Source organism: Balaenoptera musculus, chromosome 14, assembly GCF_009873245.2.
Source record: "Balaenoptera musculus isolate JJ_BM4_2016_0621 chromosome 14, mBalMus1.pri.v3, whole genome shotgun sequence".
Taxonomy (NCBI): domain Eukaryota; kingdom Metazoa; phylum Chordata; class Mammalia; order Artiodactyla; family Balaenopteridae; genus Balaenoptera; species Balaenoptera musculus.
This window is the reverse complement of record NC_045798.1, coordinates 63,530,661-63,542,679: the sequence shown is the minus strand read 5'-3', so window position 1 is coordinate 63,542,679 and position 12,019 is coordinate 63,530,661. Positions and strand designations below refer to the sequence as shown.

Sequence of the window (12,019 nt, the reverse complement as noted above, 5' to 3'; positions counted from 1 at the left end):
GAGTCTGACACTTAGGTTTGCAGACTTTAATTCAATCCACCCTCCCTAGATGTCCCCAGGTCCAGAGCTTCCATGCTTCAGTCTCTGCTGAGAGTAAATCTCTGTCTTCTGAGGGTATAAGACAGGGACATTCTTCCTATCAGTTCAGTCTAGGGAAGGGGATGGGATGGGAGGGGAAGGAGGAGCGGCGCTAACTGCTCTTGTGGAGACTTTCCAATTAGTCCTCCTGTGTTTCAGCTTTGTCTCCCTCACTGGCATTTTGAAGTTTCTTTCAAGTTTCCAGTGTTCTCAGCATGATTCACCTCAGTTTTTTATTGTGTGCTCCCTGGATGTTTAGGTTTCAGCCTTCTCTGCTAAGTCAGTTATTCTTCCCTTTATTTTTCATTGTCCAGATTGACTTCTCTTGCCTGCAGACTTCTCTCTTGTTACTCTTTTAATGTCATTTTTATTAGGGTTTCAGGAGAAAGCTAAGATAAAAGTGTGTATCCATTGATGGAGTTCAGGACATGCTACCCCCAAATAAGGCACCGTGGTATGTTGAATATCTTAAGCTGAAGGAGTTAGAGAAAACACCAGAATCAGAGAGGTCACTCCGCCCTCCTCCCTCCCTGGCCCTTCTTTCTTGAAAGCAGGAGATAAATCTCCCGTGTGAAAGGTATCCTTCCTGTACCAGGATGAAAGGAGACATTCTTATCACCAGAGACAGGGAATTTAGGGCCGGGAAGACTGTATAAACAGACATTATTACATTTCCTACCCATAGCCCAAACCCCTTTGTTTTGTTAATTCTTCACAAATTTGTTCTTTTGTCTAAAAGGTAGAAAAACTTCCTGCTTTGGTCAGTTTTTCAGATCTTCATTTTCTTGTGAAGACTCCCAGGTACATGTAAAAACTTAATAAAATTTGTGTGCTTTTCTCCTGTTAACCTATCTTTGTCAGTTTAATTTTCAGACATAGCCAGGGACCCTAAGAGGGTCAAGGAAAACTTTCTCCTTCGTTACAGTAACCATTATGTTTAACCAAAACCAGGCTGCTTTCTTATTGTGCAGAGTTCTTAAGTAGGTTTATATGAATAAGACTAAACTGGTTTGGAAAATGATACAACTGGTGGTGGTGGTGATTTTGTGTTTTATGTCTTTCTAGAGACACTATTATGAAATAGTTTTTACCACATTATAAGTAGTTAAAGGCTGGTACTACACCTTTGAACTTAGATTACAAAAAGAGGACTGCCATGTAGTGGAGAATGCTGATTGAGCTCCCTGTAAGAGTGAGAGAGGTATGTGGGAGAAAGAACTTACAGTAGAACTTGTTATATGGTAAAAGTCAGCGTTGGAGAAACAGCGTAAGTGTATTTGCTTGTCGGAGAGAGAAGTAGATCCAGAAGTAGGAAGCAAGATGCAGGTGTATCTTCTGAGATTGTTTTTATCTTGGAGAGATGTGTACATTTAATATTGGAGGATTTCTTCCTCCCTCCCGCAAAGCTGCAATTGAATGATTGGTTACACTTCGTGTGTCTTAAAAATAAAGAAACATGTTTCTTTGGAAGTTTTATCTGCGATTCTAGGATTTACCTTATCTTTCTTTATCCAAAATTAACTTGGTCTGCTATAAATTCAGATTAATTCCACAAACATTTACTAAGTACTTGCTCTGGGTGGGGGAGAGGGGAAAGGTAAAGACAGACTAAATTCAGTTCCTGTCTTCCAGGAATTTATAATGTAACACAATCAGTAGTTACTATTTGGGGAGCAAAGAGAAAGGTTTATTATGACATGGGAGGGAATTAGGAAAGGCCCTGACATTGAAGTCAGACAAACCTAGATTCAGAAGCTGCCTTTAACATGTATAGCAATTAGTGGGTAACTGAGTAACCACTAGTTACTTGGAGGGTTGTAGTATGATACAAGGCTAGCATGTCAATTTAAGGAGTTTCTAACTTCACTCAGTAGGCAATGGGAATCATCACACATTGTGAGCTAGAAAGATCTGACACTTTAAGGGAGAAAGAAGTCGAGACGAAATTGCAGAGGCATCTATTGAGAGTCTGGCAAGAGATAGTAGAGGCTGTGATATTAACCACTGTGATAGAAGTTGTGCTGCGGGAGCTCAAAAAAGAGTGACAGCCCTGTGGATGGGGAAGGCTGTAAGCACAAGTGAGCCAGGCCTTGAAGGGTGAGTGGGAGTGAAAACACATCAGCTCTGCCGTGAACTTGAATTTTACATTAGTTTTATACCACAACATATCTCAGTGTTGATGTGACCAAAAAATTAAAAAAAAAAAAAACAAGCAAGCAACCATTACTTAACCTTTATTTCAACCAAGTAAAAGTTGATTAAACAAAGTGAAATCTTGTTACCTGATACATGGTTCTTTCATGTATAAAATAAAAACTTGTTCTCTGTCTTCAAGTTTAAGGGTTAACATGTCAGGAATTAATTAAGCCCTGTACTTATATGAGAGTAAAAAACTACATAGTCATGTGAGATATGAAAAGTGGACCTGAAATGAGGACAAGAGAAGGATGTTGCAGAAATGAGGCCATGTAAGCCTCCAGAAGAATGCGTAAGGCAATAAAAAAAGAATTAGCAGATAAAGGTAAAGAAATAATCATTTATATTATCAGGAAAATGATAGAAGAAGGTAAAAGACTCATTTACTGAAAATAAGTGGGGTTAGGGTTAGATAATAGGCTAAATTCCTTACCTCAAAATTGAGAAATGAAGAGGAATGATCAAGTTAAAAAGATGTGCCTCTGTTGTCAGGTTAGAGCATGCTATGAAGGCCTAACCAAGCTGCGACCAGGTTTACATTAACATTTCCCCAGGTGAACAGATAGTGGAGCTCAGCTGCAACACTTTTATACTGATAATTACTTTGGGTTTTATGAATTCTGAATTGAGCTAATTATTCAACTTGACAATATGCTTTGTTTTTAATTCTGACCTGAAAAATATTTTGTTTGTTAGTTTAGAAAAATAGAAAGAAAACAATCAGGGTGTCACAGCAGTCATCTTTACTGAATACAGTGCCATGGAAGAATTTATTAGACTGTAGTTCATTTTATAAAATCAAAATTGAAATTAAATGAGTTTGTGCTGCTTATCAAAAGTAAAAAATATACTCAAGTTTTTAAGTCACATAACTATACTCTATGTCTAACAAAGGCTCAAAATCACCTTTAGAAGGTGACTAATGAGGGAGCAAGGTGAGTGCATAATAAATTTTATCACAGCTAATCATCTTTATATTATGCAGTTGGCTGGGGAACAGACCAGGGAATTGGTGGATTCGGAGAAGAGCCAGGAATTAAATCTCAGCTAATGAACCTTATTCGATCTGTGAGAACTGTGATGAGAGGTAAGAAGAAAAACTAGTGGAACACTCTTAATTTTGTGGTTTGATTTAAGTAGCAAAACTTCCAAGTGTGAATGCCATTTTTGTAGTGGGAACTTTTTTTCTATAATATTTAACTTGGCTTTACTGCTTAAAAGTTACTAGTTTCTTTCCTAGCTTGCCTCTTATTTCTATCTAAGCCACTTGATGCAGATGGAATGCTCAGTGATGTTATATTTGTATGCTACCTGTATGTCACCTCTCAGAGTTGAAAGACAATGGTGTTCTTGCCTTTTAGAAATTCTTTTGCTTCTAAGTAGAAAAGTCATCTAGAGTCCTGTAAGACTTCCAAGAGAAAAATACAGTTCCCATATCTGCTATTTTTATTAGAAAATATTTTAGAGCAACTCAGGAATTCAGAACCTTTTATTTGAAACCATTAAAATTAGGGTCTCTTTCTATCTCTCTCTCTCTGTTAGCTGCTTTCATCACAGCTTTGGGTAGAATGATAAGTTTGATTCTTAATTTAGTGATGAAGCTACAGAATCTTCTTTGCACTGTATTTCTAATGTCAGTTGTCACTGGCAGCCATGTGGGTCTACTTCCGCCTGGGTCCAGTATGCATCTGTGTTCCCAGAGCTGCACCAGCACTATCCACAGATGACTTTGTATTGATCTTGTACCAGTGTGACCCTTATCCCCAGTCACACAAGCCCACTTTACAATAAGTTTCGGATTTTATGATCCAATGCATTTTTGAATGTTACTTTGTTATAAGGATTTGCAACGTGATTCTGATGACATACTGTATTTCCATCCTTCCTGGATGCTAGTAACTATGTCTTCGTGTTTTTCTGATTTTTTTAATAATAAAAAACTGTTTTGTTTTGTTTTTCTTTGCAGTGCCATTGATAATAGTAAACTCAATTGCAATTGTATTACTTTTACTATTTGGGTGAAGATCAATGGGGGAAATGGAGACTCAGGAGAAGAGCTGCCAGCAGAAGTTATTACTTCAGTCTTTATTGGAATATACGTATCTTAGCTGGCTGACCTTGGACTTGACAAAAATGTAAACCTGCCAATAAAACCAGAGTCCCTATTTATCTGATTTTTTTAAATGTTGCACTTATAGTTTTATTGCAAAAAGATCAGATCATCAGAGGCCAGATTGGAATACATTTGATTGCTGACTGCTGATAAAAGTTCATGCTATGGTAAAGATTGTTAAAAGGGTGCAGGATTGTCACTTCTGTGTTTTTAGAGGTTTCTTTCTTTGACTTCTCAGGGATGAATTTTTTTTTCAAAGTTCCTTTGTGACTTATCTATGATGTGAGAATGATTATTCTCCTAGATAAAATTTAAAGGATTTTTAAAATATAAAATGTTAGATAGGAAATTTGGATTATTTTATTTTGAACTCTTTGGTTAAATATTTTATCTGTATACTGTCTCAGCTATGAAAAATTCAAATTCATAGTAACTATTGAAGAGCAATACTCTGATTTCTGGGAGAATTCTAATTTTGTAAGTTGGTTAGTCACATGATGATTGTGTTTTTAAGTCTTAAGTTCTTTTCATGCGTTTGTTATTTTATTAATTGGCCTGAGTGATGAGACCAGGTCAGTATCTACATATTTCCATAGGTAAAAAAAAATCCGTATAGAAAAGACTATGCCCTTTTTAACAATGATGACTTATTTTTTAAAATCAGCATAAATAGCAGCCTGCAGGAGCAATCCTAAACAATCACCATTAAACCATACTACGTAAGAAGACTTTGTTGTGAAGCATTTACCTCCCCAAATTATCACATTTCCGTTTCTTGGAGTAGCACATTAAGGGGTGTGATTTGTAATTCTTCATTCTGTCAGTCAGTAGAGCATTCATGGTGGATAAATTGTCTTTTGTTTTTTTATGTCTTAGACCATCCCATATTTGCTTATCCCATAATACTGTTTTATGCAGAAAGATTAAAACAATGTAAATGGTTTTTCTGGGAAGTATTAGTTATAATATTTTAAAGGGGGTGGAATGGAATCTTTGTCTGTAGGAGAACTTTATTTGTAAATAAAGTTCAATTTCCAAGTCAAACACTTGTTTTTGTACTTCATTATATAACCTGTCAATCTCATTTTGTGTGCAACACTTTTATATGTTCTTTACTGTAAAATCATTGAGCACAGATTTAATGAAAGTAAACATTCACATTCCTTTTTTTTTTTTCTTCAATGAATTAACAGAATTGCTGACATAATCAGGAAGACTCGTGAGCAATTTTGATTCTATGACTTAAGTTACTTCTAAAACTTCGGAGCAGGTATTGGATGCCTATTGGCCATGCCTGAGCTGGAGATGGAAGAGCAGAAGATCTCTGAGCAGGGGGACCTTGCAGCTGAACCAAAGAAATGTACCAGGGATCCTAAGTTGATTACTTGGTTCATGGGAGTAACTAACGTATTTGGCACTTAAAGGCCATGTTCTTTTGGCCTTAGGAGGATCTGACGCACAAGTTCAAGTTTAAGCTGCTGAACAGATTCAAAAGTAGCAGTTAATTGAGGGCACTCCTGTTTCTCCACAGGCAGTGAGCCATATAGAATTTTAAAGAGAAAGAAAAGAGAGACCTTGGCCTGATACCATTTTCATTAAGACCTTACAACGCACCTTTATATTCATTAATTGTCAGAATACTGTCCAAGTTCACACTCCAATGGAGAGCAGTCATAGCAGGGCAGGATCAGAGTTTTCTGTAGCAAAGTGGTTCTGAGGAAAGTGCAGCATAGACATCAAAATATTTCATCTCTAAAGGACTCTTACACAGTTCTAGCTTTACTGTGCCTGAAGACAGGTCTGTAAGCTTTCACAGGTTAACCCTGGTTTATCCAGAGAAGTTGCAATTCAGTAACGATAGCATCTTGTTTTAGTAGACAGTAACTTAAGTGCCTGCCTGCCTGCCAACATCTTCCCCCTTAGCCATTATCAGGATTAACAATTTGTGATTATTCTGGACTCCAAATATCTGTGGTGTTAATGGGCCTGTGTATTCTGACCCTGTGTCTATATGCCTGTGACCTGTGGTGAAGGCTCTTGGCTGTAGTGTGTACCTACTCAAATTCATACCCTAGTCCTTAATCAAGTACAGTGGTTTTCAAACTTTGATTGTTAACAGCAGAACTGGATTTTCAAAAGAATAATCACATAGAAGTGTAATCGTCCGATATCTAAAACAAATGGGAGCAGGACCATATATCAGTTGAAGCGGGAATGGGACCCATAGGCCCACTGTTCAGCCTCCACCTCACTCTTAACAAGCTTCCTAAGGCACTTCCACGAAACCCTAAGCTTTCAAAAACATGGTTATGAAGTATCTTTTTTTAAAAAATCCTTGCTTTAGGTAGAGTAGGCACGGTGATCTGTGCTCTATAGATATTTGCAATTACTTGTGTGTATATGTGTGTGTACTCGTGAAATGACCTGAGACAAAGCAATACATCTGAGTAAAATAGGAGGCAGGATATTGCTAGTATGCTAGCCAGAACCACCTTTTATCATATGACTTAAATAAACTTCTTAAGACCTCAGTTGTTTTTGGTTCCTTCCTCTGTAAAATTGGTCAATAACTGTTTTAGAACAGAAGTCTGCTCCAGATTATACAAATATATATATATATATATATATATATATATATAATTTCCAGGTCACTGACCTTTGATCCTAGGTCAAAGAGATGTTCTTCTGAAGTAAAATGTTTTTGGTGAAATAAATTACTTTCTTACTGACTTACAGCTTCAAAGTTATTACCAATAATAAAATTTTGATACCAACCAAAATGGAAATCTTTTTTGCTAAAATTTTCCTTGGCCCCTGATTGGCCATTAGATATCAGATATAGTGAAAACATCTGTGCAAGGATCTGGGACACGTAGTGGGCAGTGTCCACCGATACTAATGATCAAGGTAAGTTATGGAATTCTACTCTTTTTGTTTTAGTTCTGATACTGTTTTCTTTACATCTCCGCTCCTCCTCTGGGTTCTTTATCCCATCTTTTTCTTTCTCAAGTTCTCCTTTTGAAGTCCCATCCCATCTTTACTCATCTTGCCCTTTGGCAGGCAAAGCCATTTGAGTCTTTTGGTAAGGAGGAAGCCATTAGTCGTGTTCCATTATTCCACATCACACTGAATGACACCATACTACCCAATTGCCCAAACCTGGAACCTAATAATTATCTTGATGCCTTCCTCTCCCTTACCCTTAATCTAATTTACCACCAGTTTCTCTTACCTCCTAAAGATTTCTTAAATTTGTTTTGTTTGCTTTGTTTCCACACTTTTTAGTTTAAGCATCTCTCTGTGGCCCTGCAATAGATTCTTATCTGATCTCACACACATTTTGGCACCTCTCCCATCTGTTCTCCATATTGCAGCCAGAGTAAGCATTTAGAAAAATGCATGTCTTAATATTACCCACCTTCGGTGGTGTTTTAATCTGGTCAAAGACAGCTCCTAATTCTGAAGGGGAAACTAGGATCAGTTTCCATTTCCTTCAACCAAGTAGGCCCTCAAACAGAAAACTTAGACTTAGTAAATATAAGACGAAAACAACCTCCAGACCCAGTGAGGAGGAAAAGCAAAGGGTCCCTAGTCCAGGGAACAAAGTGTTATAGCTTACAACATGGCTGACTGCAGCAGTGGGCAGAGGAGACGTTGGTGTTCTAGCAGTAAATGAGTCGCCAGTCAAGGGCAGATCAGCAAGTTTTGTCAAGGGCTTCCATAGGTGTAAACTAGAGCCTGTATTCTATTATGTCAGACTGCTCCTGAAGGCTTTTCATTTAGTAATTTTCATATAGAGTGCATAGGATGACCGTCTCTGCACTCAAGGGGCTTAATTTATTTGGATCAAAGGGAGACAAGTGGAGACTCACAGCATGTGTGTGGGAAGGGAGCAGTGAGGGAGGTGGTTCTATGTATCCCAAGATATTGCTCCCCTAGGGATAATCAGCAAGACCTGTGGTAGCTGTCCCTCAGAGAGGCAGGGTAGGAAACTTGACAGCGTAAAGTTTTGTAATAGCTGACACAAGAAAAGAGGGACATTGCTGCCAGTGGTAGTGGTTAATAAAAGACAGCAATAAGTGTCAGATGCTATTCAAGTAGTAAAGCGGGAAATGACTTAAGAGATTGGGTGTTTCAAGGGAAGTATCAAGGAGATGACTTCTGAGATAGCCCTCGAGAATGGGTGAGAAGTGTAAGGGAGAACAAACCTGACTCCATATTGGATCTGTTCCTTCAATCTTTAATCTGTGTGCTCTGTTGTCTGTTCTTAGTTACGGTGACTCTGCACCTTTGTAAGAGAATGTTGCCCATAGCCTGAAATACAGTCCATTCTCAAGGCTCTGCCTCCCAGGCTTGCCCTTTAAAGCAGGGGTCCTGGTCCTCGGCCTTTCAGGGAGCAGGCTGCACAGAGGGAGGTGAGCGGCGGGCGAGCGAGCGAAGCTTCATCTGCCACTCCCCATCACGTGCACTACCGCCTGAACCAGTCCCCCGCCACCCTGTCGGTGGAAAAACTGTCTTCCACGAAACCGGGTCCCTGGTGCCAAAAAGGTTGGGGACCGCTGCTTTAAAGGGGTCATACTTTTCATTCCTGTAGAGATAAAAAGTTGCAGAACAGAGGATAACATCTGTTTTCTTGGAGGTTGACAGGAACATGGTGACCTGACTTAAGTGGACAGCTAAAAGAACAAAGGATTATCACATCCCCTCTGGGGTCTGGCTGGCACCAAGAAGTCTGCAACAACCAGCCACACCCCCTCTCCTTTCAGTGTAAAATAAGCCTTGAATTCCAACTCAGACGGGTCTTTGGGACACCAGTCCGCCACCTTCTCAGTCTGCTGGCTTTCCAAATAAAGTCACCGTTCCTTGCCCCAACACCTCTTTTTGCCCTGTTGTGAGGACTGGAAAACAGAAGTGGTGGAGTGAGCAAGGGTGGCGGCAAAGAAAGGTAATAATACTTGGTCTGACAACACTGCAGTGGAATGAGAAACTGCTACTGAGCAAGGGCAGAAGTTTTTGTTTTTCCTGCTGCATCCAGGCCCAGTAGGCCCCGCCCTTGAGGGAGCAGGTCTCGATAATAACTTATCGCTCTGTTACGCGGTGAGGAAGGAGCAGTATTAGACCGGAGAGTTGGTCTTCAAAACCGGAAAGTAGCCCTGGACGGATGGGGCGGGGACATGTGCGGAGAGGCGGGACTTCCGGCACGGCCCTTGGCCCAGTTTCCGGCGTCCTCAGGCAGCCGCTCTGGCGCTTTTTTCTCCGGCAAAGACACTGCGGAGCGGAGCTTCTGTGCTGACTTCTCTGCTAGCGGGGCGTTTGCCTTTCCTGAGGACGGCGTGCGGAGCCCGGTGAGGAGCCGCACTGGGACAGGCGAGCGCCCGCCTGTCTGTAGGCTGCATTTCTTTGTGAGCTGGCTGGAGACATACCGGTTGGGTTTCTAGGCCACCACCCTCCTGGGGCCCGGACCAACCGGGCGCTCTCTCTGTGAGGACTGCCCACCCCTCGCGGCCCTTGGCGCGGCGCCACTACGCGTGCGCGGCGCGGGGCGAGCCGCGCTTCCGCCAGGTCTCGCGTGCGCGGGGCGGATGGTGACTCTGGGGTGTTAGTCCTTGCCCCGAACGTGCCCCTGAACTGTATTTCGAAGCCGGCGTCCCTTCGGGTCAGTCTGGCGTTTGCCAGGTGCTGGAACTTGCGATGAGGGAGGGTGCGTGACCAGTCTTGAGGCACCTTCCCACCCGGGGGAAGGAGGGGATCGCAGTTGAGTTAGTGCTGAAAGAGCCTTGTTCGTGGAATCCTTCCAGTTATGGAGGCCGGGATTCATGAGTTTAGCTAATTAAAAACTCTTTATTGACCGATCAGTAGTACAGGGAGAAAGGCAACAGCTCTTTGACTCACAGGGCTCCACGGATGGAACAGAGTGAGGAGTGTATTAATGGCGCACGCTGGGGGGTCCTGGCCCGCCCAGCCTTGGGAGAAAAGGAGTTGGATTCAGGAAAGACGGAGGAAGTGATGTTTGTCTGAGACCCAGGGACTGAAGGAATTGGTCAGGGAAAGGGAGGATGTAGGCCACAGGGATAGTAGAATTCAGGGAGCAAAAACGGTTTCAGACAAAAGTCCAGCGATGAGGGAGGTAACGTACAGGACTGGTGGGCGACTGCAGTGCCGTTGAACTTTGGTGCAGGAGTAGACACAAACGAGTTGGAGAGGTAAACCAGGGCTCTGGACACCAGTGTACCTTGTTCATATTTTATCCTGGGCGCAGTGGGGAGTGAGTGCATAATAACATTTGTTGAGTGCATGCAGTGTGGTTCCAGACTTTTTCACTGGAAGCATATGGGGAAGAAAAGAGAATTTGTACTCTCCAGGGGGTGAGTATAAATATGTCCAGAGACATATTCAGAAGAGCCCCAACCTCCCAGGAGAAAATTTATATTGAAATCTTTTTTAAATATTTATGCACGTTCTTAATGATAAGCCACAGTATATCCTTATTTTGGTATAAAATGTTTTCTCATATCCTCAAATTATACTAATGCTTTAGGACTATATCATATTTATCCTGTGATTTTTGTAGCCCTTGACATATCCATCATGTACCCCCCCGCCAGCACACACACACACACGCACACACCCAGTCCGCATATATGACCTATAACCCAGCCTTTCTATGTGTGGAACACTGTTCACAATATATGTATTACTTCCTTTAATCTTTCAATCAACCATTAGAGGTGTTATTTCTACTTTAGAAATGAAGGAGCTCAGGCTGAGAGGTGAAGAAAATTACCCACGTGCACACAGCTAGTGAATACAAATCCAGGCATGTACAACTCCTTAGTTCTTGTACTTAACCACTGCACTGTTGCATTTCAAAAAATGGATTTGAAGCTAGAAATAGGGAGAAGAGTCGAAGCAGAGAGGACATTTAGGAAGTTGTTGAAATAGGCTAGATGAGAGATGATGATTTCAAAACTAAGATAGTTTTAGTAGCAGTGAAGAGAAGTGAGTGGATTCAGGACTGTACAGGAGGCAGCACTGACATGATTTGATTTGGCCCTTGACTGGTTAGGAAGAAGGCTTGGGAGAGTGGTGGGTACATCTATATTGATGGTGCTGCCATTCGCTCATAAGGATTGCAGGATGAAGAGCAGCTTAGAGGGTAACAAGGACTTGGATTGAGATGCCCCTGGAATATTCAAGGGGAGATGTCCTCTGAAGTATCTTGAAGAGTTCCTTTTGGGATGAGAGAGAATTTACTTTTCTTCTTTGCATTGAATATGTACCAATATCAATTGTTTATGACTTTCTAAAGTATATCCCACATAACTTGTTCAAGCCGTGCGAGATGGTGGGACGTGGACTCAATATAAACAAACATGGACCAGCTTTGAAGCCTTTTCAGTTTTCTGGGGTGATACTAATAGTTTACAATTACTAACTTGTAGTTCCGGTAACAAGTATTATAAAGATTTAGTTTATCAAGTACTAACTTGTAGTTCCGGTAACAAGTATTATAAAGATTTAGACAAGAAAAGAGATCATGGCAGAAATGGTAAAGGCCTGTAGTGGGGCTAACTGAAGAAGTATATTTTGAGGTTTGAGTGGTACACCTCAGTTATGTTCTTATAGGCCTCA

General features: G+C 41.0%; 2 protein-coding genes across 4 annotated transcripts in view; both read left to right on the top strand.

Moving 5' to 3' along the window:
• The window catches only part of IER3IP1 (immediate early response 3 interacting protein 1), a 28,048-nt gene extending 22,617 nt beyond the window's left edge, over positions 1-5,431 (top strand). The window contains exons 2-3 of the mRNA XM_036874663.1: positions 3,260-3,361; positions 4,241-5,431. Coding sequence (XP_036730558.1) covers positions 3,260-3,361; positions 4,241-4,296 — 158 coding nt within the window. The 3' untranslated portion in view covers positions 4,297-5,431. The remainder of the gene's footprint in view (positions 1-3,259; positions 3,362-4,240) is intronic.
• A 4,165-nt stretch (positions 5,432-9,596) lies between these two features.
• HDHD2 (haloacid dehalogenase like hydrolase domain containing 2) overlaps positions 9,597-12,019 on the top strand; it is a 39,599-nt gene continuing 37,176 nt past the window's right edge. The window contains exon 1 of one of the 3 annotated variants that reach the window (XM_036874658.1): positions 9,597-9,732. The gene's annotated coding sequence lies outside the window, so the exon portion shown is untranslated. Of the gene's footprint in view, positions 9,733-9,934; positions 10,064-12,019 lie in introns of those variants that run through there. The other 2 variants (XM_036874659.1, XM_036874660.1) reach the window with 2 other exon arrangements.